Source organism: Phoxinus phoxinus (genome assembly GCF_949152265.1).
Source record: "Phoxinus phoxinus genome assembly, chromosome: 14".
Taxonomy (NCBI): domain Eukaryota; kingdom Metazoa; phylum Chordata; class Actinopteri; order Cypriniformes; family Leuciscidae; genus Phoxinus; species Phoxinus phoxinus.
Window position 1 is genome coordinate 31,045,548 of NC_136889.1, and position 15,703 is coordinate 31,061,250.

Below are 15,703 nucleotides of genomic sequence, written 5' to 3' on the forward strand. Positions count from 1 at the left end.
GCATTTAGAAACCTCGCAGCGGTGCCATATTGACAGCTCTATCCCGATATATCCTGTCCACAAAATGGATTACCATGGGATCGTTTTTCGAATACATGACCACATTGTCAGCATATTTGCCAAAGACATGCGGTCCATGACGATGTATCCATCGCTATTCCAATCAGCACGATGTCAGACAGCCAGGGTTGGACTGTGAAAAGGCAGACTGGCTGTGTTTCAGCGCGGTTGGCCAGCGAGAAATCAAAGCCGTCCTTCAACGGTCTTTATCGGTCATATTAACGGTGCATTAGCATGAAAAAGAGGAACGTCACGAAGTACTGTCGTCAGCTGGGTTTGAGGATCTTAGATGAGTAAGTGATGCAGGTTTGCTTGCTGGGTCTTGTCACGGGCGCTAGCAGAGCAGATACTTTTGGAAGAGGAGCAAATTCCATCAAAAATACGATAAAAAACACAGACCACTTTCCCAGCGAACAAAAGCCTGTACTTAGAATGTTTTGCTAATGTTCCCATTTGGTAATGAATACTTTTTTTTTTCTTGGTTATGCGAACGTTAAGGAAACATTCCACTTTATTATTTTGCAAACATTATGTTGCTTTTGAATGTTCTCTGCACGTTCTGAAAACAAGTAGCAACATTACAAAAATGTCTGACCAACGTCCAACTAAAACAATTTGGCAACACTTTAGAATAATTAATCATAATCAATCATCTTTTTATTCTAGAGTGTTATCACACATTTAAGATTATATCTTTTGGGCTGTGAAACTAATCGCAACTAAAACTAAAGTGTGTGTTTGCATAATATATGATATATATAATACACACACATGGATGTATATATTTAAGAAAAAAATGTATGCATATATATAAATATTAATATTTTATATAGAAATAACAAATTTTTCTTAAATGCATACATGCATGTGGGTGTATTTATATATACAAAATAAGTATACACAGTACACACACACATATTATGCAAACACAAACTTTAATTTGGATACGATTCATCGTTTCACAGCCCTAGATATATCAATGATATTATTTGTGCTTATGTTTTAAGAACATTTCTAAAGACTAGATAACTTTGAACAAACATTCTATTAATGTTATTAGAAAAAAAAAAAATCATAACCTAGCCAGATGTTTTCTGTCAGCTGGGTCGATGTTACTCGCAAAGTCCTACTCTGGTTCGTGTCTTTTTGCCTTTTCAGCGAATCAGTTAAAGCCAAACGGGACATCATGTTATTAATATTAATTTTACAGTATAATGTGCCTCGTCCACACACACATTGTTCAGATTGTTCCTACGCGCCCGTTTTCCCCAAACCGAGCTCCTCGCAGCTGTTGAATTCAGACGGACAGCTAAATTTATTCTTTCTCTCATCTGAGAGAGAACAGCTGCCCCTGTTCACTAATGTAATGTCATACGTTCAGTATTACAAACAGTATTTGTGTTAATGTGAATCACGTCTTGTAATGTTGACTTGATACAACATGACCGAGACGAGAAACAGACAGCTGCACATTTTTATGAGTAAAAACACACTTCTGTGATCTGGTCATCAGTGGATGTTGGCAGCGTTACCGTGTCTGTTCTCATTAGTTACTCTCCACGTCTCAACTCACGCCTCTACCATACGCGCTACTCCATTATCATACGCTTTCATAACCATAACCGATTATGATGTGTCTCTTTTAACCTCATCCGCAGTGATATCTCATTTGTCCAAAAGTTCTGCTGTATTATCTCATATCTTAGAGGTAGCACTCAAAACATTGTGAAAAATTGCGATTTACATTGCAACATTTTATTAATCACAGTTATCCCCTCAAATTAACCTAACAAATCTTGTTACTGTATTACTGTAATGCTAACAATATACAGTAATAATTATCTAATATTTATTTCAATAACTATATTTAATATGTTAAAATTATGTTATATTATCCATTCATATTTCAAACCGCTGAAGAGTCACAGGGATGCCTATGTAATATTATTTATATTAATAATATTAATACAATAATAATGTTATATATTATTATTATTGATATATTAATATTATTAGTATGATTATAATGTTATAATATATTAATTATATTATATTAGTAATATTAATATAATAAAATACTGTAATATTATTTAATTGTATATTATATATTATATGGTAGTATTTGTTTTATTGTCTTTGCTGTATTTTATTGCATTTATGCTGATTGAATTTCAGTAAAATAAAATACCGTATTACAATAGAGAATCAATATTGAAATATATGAAAATAATAGGAATTACAAAAAAAGAAATAAACTCACAAGTGTCCGGATACATTACGGTAATGAGAATGAGATTTTGATAATATAAATTATAGTTTAGTGTCCACTCCTCACTATTAACTAACTTAACTATGAATTTTGCCTCAATACACTCCTAATTACTGCTTATTACCAATTAGTAGCCTAAGGTAGTTGTTAAGTTTAGGTTTTGGGATGTAGAATATGATCATGCAGAATAAGGCATTAATATGTGCTTAATAAGTATTCATAAACCGCCAATATCCTAGTAATATGCATGCTAATAAGCAAGGTATAATAATAGTGAGAATTGGACCCTAAACTACAGTGTTACCAAGTTTCAACTGGTAACATCATAAGGACATTCCTTTATTTCCCAGATGTTTGTTGTAAACAGACTCAGTGTTAGGTGTGTTTGGAAGCATGCGTTGGTTTCTTCATCTCAGCGATGGACTGCAGTGTTGAAGAGCTGACAGCAGTGCCGAGATAAGCGACAGAACGAGATGAATGTGTGGGAGGGACCGCGTCAGTTTCATTCTCTTTTGGCCGTCACTCCTCACGTCTTCCTCTATTCATCTGCCGTTTTCTCTTTTTATCAGCTTCCCTCTTTCTCTCGGCTTTCCTCTGACTGTGACTGTCCGCGACGGAGGCATTTATTGCGCTCGGGGTCACGTTGAGTGCTGTTTAAATCTGTTCTGGAGGAAGTAATAAATAAAGGAGAAATCAGAAGACACATGTCAAACTCTGACTAACAACAGCCTGAAGACTCTCTCCGTCAAAGAACAAGACACCCCCTGTGTTAACACAATAAAGACGCTTGTGTTGCTGTGTGTGGAGCCCCTACGCACTCGCACACACACACACTATGCTTTTCTTGGACAGTTGTAATGTGTTTGATTTATTGAGCAGTGTGTGTCAGTGCTGTCAGATTTTGGCCAGAAACTATTGAACATGAAAGATTTACTTTCTTACGATTGACATTCAGAACAGTAGCAATGCAATGAAATGAAATGAAATGAAATGAAATGAAATGAAATGAAATGAAATGAAATGAAATGAAATGAAATGAAATGAAATGAAATGAAATGGTTAAAATAAAATAAAGTGGTTTACTATCTAGCCATTTCCCATAAATAACGAATATTTATAACCAGTATTTTGAAGAACAGCATTTTTACATGACCTTCTCTCTTTTGACAGAGTATAAGCGTGTGTTAGACGCCTCAATCGCAGCAGAGAACTACCGCTGCTGGCCGTCCTATCAGCACGACGGATGCCTGCTGTCAGTCTTCAGCGTTCATGAAGCTATCGACGTGTGTGAGAGCCACGTCCAGTGCCGGGCCTTCGTCTTGACCAATCAGAGCACGTGGACAGGTAATGTTGCCAAGTGTCGCACTGTTTAAATATGTGTAGCTCAGCTTAGTACATTCATACCAACTATCCAGCTCGTCTGATCGTTGTCTGAATGTCTGAAACTTGCACTATAGGTAAATAACTAGAATAATAACAAAGAGCAGTGAATGGTAAAATTATTTGCGCTGCTGATCGGCTTGATTCATGGCTTATAATGTTCTAACAAAGGCTTTTTTAAAATTACAATGGGAAAAATGAATGTAAAAAATATTTCCAGACCGGAACCATCAGAGATGAAAAAGTGGACGGACATTAATGCATTTGGCACTATCTACTGACTCTATATTCACTCTCAAACTCTATTGAATGCAATCGTGAATCAAGCCTAGAGTGTTTCAGACCTGTGAAGATCCATTTCAGTCCGGATGCCTTAGACAGCGGCCTATGTAGACAGTAGACAGCATGGCAGCTCACTAGATTTTTGGAAAAGAGCCATTATAGTTTATAGTGTTAATGTAGATACGTGTGTGGATTCGTGTCGAATGTACGTGATAAATGTCCTCGCCTCATCGATAAATCGCGACACAACAACCGCATATACAGTGGAACATTTCATGGCGGAATGAAAGTAAAGACGAAAAGGACAATAGCTGACGAGAAATATAGAGCTATAAAATCAATGTGGATATCATAGCTCAGATCAGAGAAATGTTCGAGTTCATATTGAAATCACTGACTTCATCCTGGCAAACCTGAGGAGAATGTGAGACATTTTCTAGATTGCTTGTGAATCTTTAGAGGAGATTTATGAAATTATTGCTTCATTTTGTCATGAGAAACATTGGAGAAGGAGGTAGGGGTGCACAGACTAGTTGACTTTAATGTTCTGCCGTGACGCTTTAAGCTTGACGTCGACTAGTCGCTGATCATGGCCTATAGAGGCATAGCGCTCCACAAGATATGTTCGATAATAACATCTGGATGCTCAAAATTGATCAGATGAATGCACGTTTTAAACAGCTTATTGTAAGAGTGTGAGTTAATCGCTGTTCTAAACTAATGCGCTGCTGCTTTTTGTGTGTACACACACACACACACACATACAGATAGTAATTCATACACACAGAAACATTCAGTAGCGCAGAAATGTATTGTCAACACTGTTCTGTGATTTATCAATAAAATTACTTTTTTTTCAAGTTTTTTTAAGATCTAGCATATATTTCTTAGTAAGTAAAACCCACAGCTTCACTATTAGAGAGACACTGCCGGCTAGAATTAATTCACACGCAAATGCTCTCTCACTAATGCATTCATATAAATGTAATCTTTACTGTGCTACTTTAATGATTTAGAACGAGCAGAAATCTAGGAGAATATAACAACCCAAAGACAAAATAACTGATAAAAAATAATCTGTAATGTAATGTAGGAGCAATAGCCTTGTGGGGAGCACGGTGTCAGATGCCATAGCTGTGCGCAAGGCAACCCGCGTTCAGTCTCAGCGCGAGGCTTATTTGTTCATTATTGACAACAACGACTCGACTTTAATCACATAAATGTCGACTTAAAAAAATCTGAAGTCGTTCAACCCCTAAAAGGAGGTTCTCCTTTTAAACTCATTACTGTCCAAAAGTTTTCATTTGTCAAGATTATTCCCTCTTTTTTTTATGTCAAAATCAACAGTATTTTGGCTCAAATGTATCCAACACTTGGTAGAGTCCAGCTATATTACATGGTATTAAAGTGGAGTCACATTAGCTAACTTTTTGCAGGCAAAAAAGTCAATAGCGTAGTGATGTATGAATCACTTTCTGTTGGTCAGCGCAGCAAATCAGTGTAATTAACTTGACCCCGTTGTGAAATCAGAGTGGGCAGATCTCATGTCATCATGTGAAATTCCCAATCATGATGATTCCTATTAAAATGACTGGACTTCACCCGCAAAAATTCGCCGAACAATGGGAAATGTGACCGCACCTGTGGCGTAGCACAGCACTCTCGTGTTTCTCTTCCTCCCACGTCCTGTTTCTCACATCCTATTCATCCTGTCTTCCGTCTGCTTGTTCTGTAGCAGGAAATGTCCATTCTCTCACACACAGTTTTGATCTCTGCAGGTCACCAGCTTGTGCTCTTCAAAACCGGAGCGTCCAGCATGAGCGCGGCTCCAGGGAAACTCTCGTACATACGCCTGGGAGCCGCCGAGAGCTGAGATGAGTCAGTATCTTCTGACCGGCTCGTGTGCTGTCTTCCCCTCGGGACTCGATGAGGACGTCAACAGAGAAAGTTGTATTTTCTCTTGAAGACTCCTTCAGGAGGAGGTCAGCTGTGTGCAATACTGCCTCTCTGACCCTGGGATTGGACTGTGAATGTGTGTGTGTCTCTAGCAGAGATGCAGCGAGGCTGTTTGTGCTTGTCCCAGAAACATATGTCAGTACTTCTTTCTCTCCATCTGTCATTCTTTCTCTTTCTGTCTTTGCCGACACATAATCCTCCTTTATTTGCTCTGATATCCAGCACTTTGTCTTCCATGTGAATCAGGGTTTATTTGTTGAGCTTTTAAAAGCATTTGCTTTGAGTTTTGAAATCTTTTCAAATATTTGCTCTTGTAAAACAAATTCTTCCGACATTTGATGTCCAAATGTTCACCTAGACCAGTCTAAACAAGTAATTGATTGGTTTAACGACTGAAAACGCCTCTTTTAAATCATGAAATCATTTTTTTAATCAAGATTGATGTTTTCCGAGACAGATCAGCAACAAATCTGGAAATTTCAATCATTTCTATTTTTCTTTGTTCTTGTCATTAAAGCTTTTCATGTTCTGTTTTGAATTTGAATATTATTTTCAATGGCAGAATGTAATGACCCATTGGAGAGGTTAATTGTGGTACTTGACGGTTAGACGGTGGTTAGTCAGCCAATCCCCATGTGGTGTGATAAAGTTTCCCAAGGAAATGTCAATCTGTTACTTGACAGGTGAAGGAGTTGGAGAGGTTTCTGCTTTCAGTGAAAGCTCTGAGATGTACATGTACATGCGTTCTTATGAGTCTTATGGTTGTGTTGTATATGAGAGTGATATTTTTATATGGACAAATTAAAGTCATGTGACTTAAAACTGCGTCTTGGTCATTTTTGTGTGTGATAATATATTCAGAGTCAGACTGTTCAAACTGAAATATGAACTTTAGGGCATAGAACATTTCTTATAACATTATAAATGGATCACATGGAGGAGCAATATTAAAGCAATTGTATCATACAGTTTTTAAAGTGTTTAAAACACATTTTAAATATTTCTCAATATCTCTGCTGTATTTGAATCTCTATGCTACTGTTCAAAAATATAAGTACAGTAAGATTGTATTTATTTTCTAAATAAATTATTACATATATTTAGCAAGGATACATTAAACAATCAAAAGAGACAATAAAGACATTATATAATGCTATAAAAGTGTTCTATTTCGGATACATGCTGTTTTGTTTGGTTTTTATCTTTCCATTCATCCAAGAATCTTTTTTTCTTTCTTTTTTTTTTTTTGCAGTTTCTACAAAAGTATTAAGCAGTAAAATGGTTTTCAACACTGAAAACTATTTTGTGTCACAGAAGACACACTCCTGTCAGCAAACTGAGGCCACAGGCTCACCAAAATTGGACAATGAAAGACTGGAAACATATTGCCTTATCTGATGAGTCTCGATTTCTGCTGCAACATTTAGATGGTCGGGTCAGAATTTGGTATAAGCGACATGAAAGCATGAATCATCCTGCCTTGTATCAGCGGTTCAGGCTGGTGGTATTGGTATTGTCTTGGCACACTTTGGGCTCCTTAGTACCAATTGAGCTTCATTTAAACACCACAGCACACCTGAGTATTGTTGCTGACCATGTCCATCTCTTTATAACCACAGTGTACAGTCTTCTGATGGCTTCCAGCAGGATAACACACCATGTCACAGCTCAAATCATCTCAAACTGGTTTCTTGAACATGTTCACTTTACTCAAACGGCTTCACAGTCACCAGATCTCAATCCACCAGAGCAGCTTTGGGATGTGGAGGAACGGGAGATTCACATCATGGATGTTCAGATCTGACAAATCTTCAGAAACTGTGTGATGCGATCATGACAATATAGACCAGAATCTCTGAGGAATGTTTCCAGCACCTTTCTGAATCTATACCACGAAAAATTAAGACAGTTCTGAAGGCAAGAGGGGCAAAAAGGCCAGATACTAGCAAAGTGTACCTAATAAAGTAGCCGGTTAATGTATGTATTTTAAAGGCGTTTAAAAGGAAAACAAACTGTGATTGGTCACTTTAAATGTCTGTCAGGTGGTCTTTTCCTGTCTAAGTGGGACGATCTTGACAAGAATAAGTGGACTAGACCTCATGCTAAAAGTCAAAAGTCTGGTTACTGACCCTCGGCACAGACAGGCGAGAGGAGCAGAAGCCTTAACATTCCCGACGGTCCCCAGTGGTCGAGCATCGGGTCAGCTCATCTCCTGACACACACATGCTCTCCAGATGCCACCATCCAAATCCTCGTTCCTACATCGGGACTGATAGAGGAAGATGGAACCACAACGACTTGAAAACCCAGGCAGGATCAGATCTGTTGAGAGGGGTGTGTGGAGAATCGACGCTCGAGTGTGTGTTAATGTGTATGTGTCAGACTGAGAGATAAGGAGAGAAAGCGAGACACAAAGACTGAGCGAGCGAGGGACGCATCTGTCTTCTATTGGCCTGAGGGATTATGGCTTTTCCTGAGGCACGGCTCCAGGCTGTGAGAGAGAATGAAGGACTGAGAGATGAAGGAAGGGTGAGAGGGATTGTGGGTTAGCCGCTGCGCCACTAATGAGAGACAGACCCTGTGTTAAAAAGTCACCTCGGTGCTGTGACATGTGCTGGTTTTCGAAAGCAAGGAGAAAACTTCCACCTTTCTGCATTTGGGTTTTTAGTTCAACATAGCCCCTTTCACACAGAGATTCCAGAAAATACACGGTTCGTTTGATTTTGGTTCATTCACACTGCCAGTGATTTTCCGGGATCTGTGAGTGCGTTCACACACATCCTGGTAAGATACCGTAAAGACACGTGACGTCAGGATGAGACGTGTAACATACGTGTCGAAAACATGTACACTAACGCATCGCGTACCATTCCACAAAGCTGGCGAGCGCTCTCAGCTTCAGCGTGGATAGTGAGGAGCTCCTGGTCTCTGCTTCGTTCCAGTTTGCAGACATTTTTTAGTTTTTTCTTTGTTAATGACGAACACAGACTTTCTAGAGTCGTGCGATGGCACGTGCGTCATCACTACGACACACACCTTACAGCATTGATCCTGGCTTTTGTTCACACAGGGCACGTTCCGGGACTGATCCCGGCAATGTAACTAGGTCCCCAACCTGGGATCGATCCCGGGACGTGTTCAGATTGACAAACACATCAATCCCGGGACATGTTTGCATTCACACATAAGGCAATCTGGCAAATCTGGCAATCTGGCAATTTCACGGCAATTTCCCGGGATCAACGCGCTGTGTGAAAGGGCCTCATGTTTGAGTGTTTCGTTACGACATTAGGGTGAGCAAAGTTTCATTTATGAAGTAACTCCTCATGTCCCAGTGCTGCTATCCTTCATTATATCATGCCAACTAAAGTGACTTATTAGAGTGGAAGGAATTTCAGCCAATATAAAGCAGCAATGGAAGAAATTCACTGTGTGGAGCGAATGCCAGCTGGCATATTAGCAAAACCTTAGTCAGGGTAGACACCATATTGAATTTTACGAGGATGAAAATGAAGCTGACATACAGTTTTTGCACTAGGTAAAGATCCTAAATTGTATGCCATTTTCAAAACACAACTTTCAAAGAAGACAATTGAACGTTTTTGGAAAGATGTTTCATCGGATGAACAACTGGCATGTTGGAAAACAATCTATTAAACATGCAGTACTGCTGCCCCTCACAGCTAACTATGATACTAAATATGAGACTATGGTCTATATAGCAAAATTGTCCCTGTATGAGGTTTTGGCTTATATTCATATATAATTTTAGCATTTAGCTTTTTTTCAATGAATCAATGAAACAGCGTTTTTGAACTAAATTAGTGATTTAATGATCCATTCAAAAAGAAAGTCACTTGCTTCATTCCTGAATAAATCAGCTGTCTGTAAATCTGTCAAGTGAAAGATAAGATGCAATGACTCACTCATTAAGACAGTGGCTGCATCTAAAATCACATAGTATACACACATTCATAATAGGACATGCTTTTTTAGCGGTCGAGAAGTAGCCTCATCATTCAATACTTATTTAAAATAGAGAAAATATGCACATTAATATTTTGAATGTAGCCAGTGACTTGCCACCGCCTACTAGTAGTTTCAGTTTCGTATTTAAATGATTGTTTGATGATTTTTAAAAATAATTTAATATTTCAATATTAAAAATATAATTTTTTTAAAACATTAATTTCAGCATTATTTATAGATATTAAATGGATTTTGTTGATACAGATTTCATTTGCTTGGTAACAGCCTGCAGAGCCTTATTATTCTAATTGAATTGTAATGATTAAATCCACCACACAGAATATGGAAAGCTTTGGAACTGCACAACAGGCATATGCCAGCAAAGATACCAGCACAAAAACACAATAGACAATATATTGCCTAATTATTGTTATTGACAAAATTCCAGAAAATATTTAGATATAAGTGTTTTGTCAATATCATCCACCCCTGCTTCAGAGTCATACAGAAGCAAAATGTTATGTTGTTTGTGTTGTGTAAAACATTCTTAAAGGAGCATTCAGTAGTTGTTTCGCTCATAGATATACATAATAAAGCCTAGATGTCTCGTCCACGCTGCTGGCCAATGGAGGTCGACGTCCGCACCTGGCGGCCATCTTGTCACAGTCAGCTCGCTCACTCGTAACATTGTGTTTTAATGGTGCATGTACTTTTTAAATAACAATAACTTGCTCAATTTTCTAACGATTTTCAAATGGGTTGGTTTGTTATAAACGTCAGAGATGTATTATGACACTGCATACTTATGAATAATTATAATATTATATATTTCAACATGTTCAAGCATCCAGAATTATAGCCACGTTAATAACCTTTGTATGAAACCAAACCGTTTGTAAATCCGTCAAGATTTCAGCAAGATAAGAGTATTTGTGTTCGTGCAGATCACTCGCCTTACATCAGGAACCACAGAGCCCGCCAGAAAGCTTGCCTGTGACAAGATGGCCGCCGGGTGATGACGTTAGAGACTCCGCCGTAAGACATCTAGCCTTTATTATGTATATCTATGGTTTCGCAATTATCAACACTTCTTTTGTCTTCTTTAAGTTTAGATTCCACAATGGTGTTAGATGCCGCACTGTCATCTGTGGACGTGGATCAGCACTATCGGCTCTGAGTTTTAGATAAATCACACTGATACTAGTTTTAGAGATCCTCACATGCCCAATGATGATATTTTGTAAATATATATTGTCTCAGTTATAAAATTCTACCATTTAAATGCGGATCACATAATTTCAGCACTGCAAAATGCATTAAAGGGCATATTGCAGTTTTTTTTCTTCTCAAAATTAATATTTACTTGTATGAAAATACCACATGAAAAGTTAATGCAGGATTTAAAATTGTTTTGCAAGACATAAGGGCACAAATTTAGTAGAAAACGTGACAGTTTACCTTTTTTTTCAACATCGCGTCATATCACGTCACGGGAGGGAGTCGTTTGCCGGGCTCTGCGTTTGCTCAGTGTAGATATGTTGGTATTCAGTTGGAGCGGTCATGATTCAGTGTGTTTTCGGTGGTTATTGTATTTCAATTAATCATGGTCGTGGTAAACAGCTTCGGGGCACACAGCTCCTTCATCGGGTGACCCACACCATACATAATCAAAATACATGATTATGAGTAGGCTACAGTCTCCTATATACAGTACAACATTTAAAAGGCTCTTCACAAAATTTATTTTTTTATTAATGTGTTAAACGTTTTAAATTAGCACCAAATGACCGTCACACATTTTTGAATAAGCTTTACTTTTGCATCTTAGTTTCAATAGATAGTTACCGCATATTTTCATAGTGAATTTTTTTATACATATATATATATAATTGAGATAATATTATTGTTTTTGTTAATATTTTGAATTAGATTTAGTTTTTTTATATTTTCTTTTTGCATTTTAAATTTACTTAAAATTTTAGTTGTGATTTTATAGTGAAGAATATGTCTAGATATTATTTATTTTAATTAATAATGATATTATTAATTTTAATTAATAACAATATTACTTTTATTTAGGTTTAGTTATTTTAGTACATCAACGGAAATGAGAAATGTTGCCTAGGCAACTAGCTGAAAAAATAATGTTTTTTTTATTATGATATTAGTTTTAGTTAATGATATTAACCCCAGCACATCAACACTTTTATTTGAAAAGTTTTAAAATATATATTTTTTTTCAAGACACGACCCCTGTAAAGAATGGTGAGTGTTGGTCTAAAACGGCAGGTTTGTGGTGCAGCTTTGAGTTTTTGCCCCAGTCATGTGCATTCAGCGGTTCAACGTGATGGAGCAGGAATGCGAGAGGAATGCAGACACAGTGGTCATCCCAGCATGAAAGAAATGAGGGGGGATGAGAGAGAAAAACAGAGAGGGAGGAAAAATAGTACAACGATAAAGGCCTTTTAAGAGGCACAGACAGTGAGCTTCTGTTGACTGGACATACATGAGAGACGGCCAGATGGGAAGAGATCCAAAAGGGAAAATGGACACACACTCTAACGCTCACACTTAGAAAGGAGAGCAGCTTTTCCTTTTTATCCAGTTGTACCCATGTCTCAAAGGTAACCAGCTGATATGGTTAACAATACAAGTGAAAGTGAAGTGAACTATGGTGTATTAAATCTGTCACACACACACACACACACACACACACACACACACACACACACACACACACACACACACACACACACACACACACACACACACACACACACACACACACACACACACACACACACACACACACACACACACACACACCACTGCCTGCTGAGGTTGACTAGAGGTCATCTGGCTGCGCTCCAGACCCTCATGACTCCCTCCAGACACAGAGAAAGAGGTTTAGAAAACTTTATTTTTTACACATTTTATATTCCTAATTCAAACATCATATCCCCAAAACATTGGAAAGCAACTAAATAAAAATAAGGCTGTTTACACCTGGTATTACAGTAAGATGTGTTTTGGTCGATCGGATCACGAGTAGACGAGGGAGACACATTCCTGTTCACACCTGGTGTTTTAATCCGTCTCTTTTGTCCACTTTCAACCACTTCTGTCCTGATTTCTTCAAGGGGAGGGTCTGTGGGCAGGTAAATGTTTTCTTTTTTCTTTTTAGATCGTTCGATCCAATGGACCAGATACGCTAGCGCAATTTACACATGAATGTGACCTGAGACGACGGAAAAACACGAAGAGTATCAGCTTTAGTTTCTGCTCTGACAGCCGAAGACCAGCCGAACGCTGTTTACACTACAAGTGTTTTCACTACGACAGCAATCCGGTCGAATGTGTTTTCTACCTCTGGAAGTGGTTGAAAGAGGACAAGCTCAAAATATTTTAGACCCCGTTTACACCTGTATTTAGCGTCGTCCACTTGTGATCCGATCGACCAAAACGCATCTTACTGTAATACCAGGTGTAAACAGGGCCTAAAAATGGATAGAAAATAAGTAAAATAAATAAATAAATGTAACTAATACCAATTGATCATCATGTACAACACAGAACCTCATTGATGTACCAAATTTCACCAAAATCAGGAACATTATATGAAAGACTGCAATATGCAAATTCTGTTCTCAGTCTTGAAGCCACATGAACATAGCTTTAGGATATGTTGCTGCAGACTCTAGACTTGTTCTTTTTTGTTTTCCATATGGCCAGTTATTCTGTCCCTATTATAGTTCAATAAACATACTCTCCTTCTTAATAAAAATACTTCAGTCCTCCTATGAATGTTATCTTTTATAAACCCCTGAAACCAAGTTGTAAGTGATTTAAAATGACTATTTTGTCCAATACATTTTTTAAATAATTCTCAAAACTTCTCCCTCGCCACAAAACCTACACTGCCCCCCAAGAAATGTACCTTTTCCCTGTATTTCACATATAATGTCCTCGGGTGAATCCATGACTGTACACCTGTGCCACAGACTAGAAGCCGACCAGAACTCTCCCTCAATAAGACAACTGGTAATAACCATTCCTACTTACACTATCAGGCTGACACCGTATCCAGCATACTCTCCCAGTTTTTCAGCTACAGTAGGTTTATTTTAGCCTGGTTCTACCAGACTCTCGTACATTTCATTTGTACAGCGAGTCTGGCCTCTCTCCATTGACAAACGTTAACTTCCTTGAAGGCGGGTCCTCTGTTGAAGTTTAAAACTATTGGATTTGCCCAGAGCCACTCTGGATCTGCCATAACCAATCGCTAACGTTTGGTCGTGACGTATGACGACTCAAACTAGCGCACAACCTCAACATCATCGTTCTCAGCCACTCCCTCTGTTCGCTGATTGGACCGGAAAAAGAATTGACTGGAGAAACCCCAAGAATACACCGCAAACACAGACGTAGTACTGAAGGAAAATGAAAATTGAGCGGAAGTACGTAGGAGGGCGGAGCCAGGCTAGGTTTATTTAACATGTAGTAAGAAACACTACAGAAATGGAATAATCAAGTGTATAACTAAAACACTGAATAGTTTTCACTGTATGTGAACCGATTCTTGGTAAAGATTCAAAAGTGCTTCAATCAAGAGCAGTGAGTGATTTTCTCTGTCTTTAGCTGTTTAATTAACATTAACAGTTGTTTATTGTGCTGCTGTCCCTTTAAGACCGAATGCATAGATCCAGTTTACTGACACAGATTTTGGACGTAACTGACTATGTTTACGTAAAACCTCCACACGACAGGCATTTTGACGTTATTGTGTGTCTATGACTGTTCAAACGCAATAAGATTAGAAAGAGAACAGAGGGGTATTGCGCATAAGCAAGATAAGGGATTAAGCTGGGATTTTCCAGTTGTCCTGGCTGAATTTAGCCCTGACTCGGTTGCATGAAGGGAGGTTAAATGAATCTACATTAAGTTACTATGGAGATTTACACTTTACAGCTAGCCTGCTCCAAAACTATATAGGCCTACACCTGGCTTGACATATGTAAAGCGTTCTCATCCTGGCTCAGCAAACGTGCAACGGATTAAGCCAGGATGCACTGATTAAACTAGGTCAAGCCGCGACTGTTCTGTTATCCTGGCTTTCTTAATTCTACTTTTGTGCAATACCCCCCAGATTTCGCAATCGCATGCTGTCTGACCGACGGTTTTCTGTGCGCACGCTTGTCAGTCGTGTCAGTCAGCGCGAGCACCAACCGCTTTGAGTTCCTTTCCACAGCTTATTGCACTCAACATCAAGCATCGACCACTCTTTACTTTCTCATTCATGCATGTTTCTTTATATTTTGAAGTAGATATGTTTACATACTGCACAATAAACAATATAGTAAAATCTCTAACGATAGACACTTTATACCATGGTCACGATATATACCATCATGCTTATTCTCCATACATTGTATGTTAATAAAGTCCTTCCTTTCTCAATTTCCTCAACAGTTTTAACATTCATGCTTTTTGAAAATAAAATAGCAACCCCTGCTCTATTATTTGACCCACGATTTAAAACAAGCTTTCCACCAAACACACCATTCTATTTCCTTATCATTATCCATGTGCGTTTCCTGTAAGAAGACAACATTTATGTTTTATTTGTTTAATTCTGAAACTACCGCTAATTTCTTCCTGTCTCTATCCTATTTATATTTAAGGAGCCAACCCTCCATAAACACTCCATAAAACGATGAAAAGATAAAGGGATAGAAACAGAAAAAGAAAACATAGTAAGAGAGACACCCTGTGTGCAACTTAATCATG

The 15,703-nt window shown here is 38.2% G+C and overlaps 1 protein-coding gene across 1 annotated transcript in view; it reads left to right on the forward strand.

The window, feature by feature from the left end:
• pkdcca (protein kinase domain containing, cytoplasmic a) overlaps window positions 1–6,765 on the forward strand; it is a 37,939-nt gene extending 31,174 nt beyond the window's left edge. The window contains exons 6-7 of the mRNA XM_079634706.1: window positions 3,500–3,673; window positions 5,770–6,765. Coding sequence (XP_079490832.1) covers window positions 3,500–3,673; window positions 5,770–5,864 — 269 coding nt within the window. The 3' untranslated portion in view covers window positions 5,865–6,765. The remainder of the gene's footprint in view (window positions 1–3,499; window positions 3,674–5,769) is intronic.
• Window positions 6,766–15,703: the final 8,938 nt, after the last annotated feature.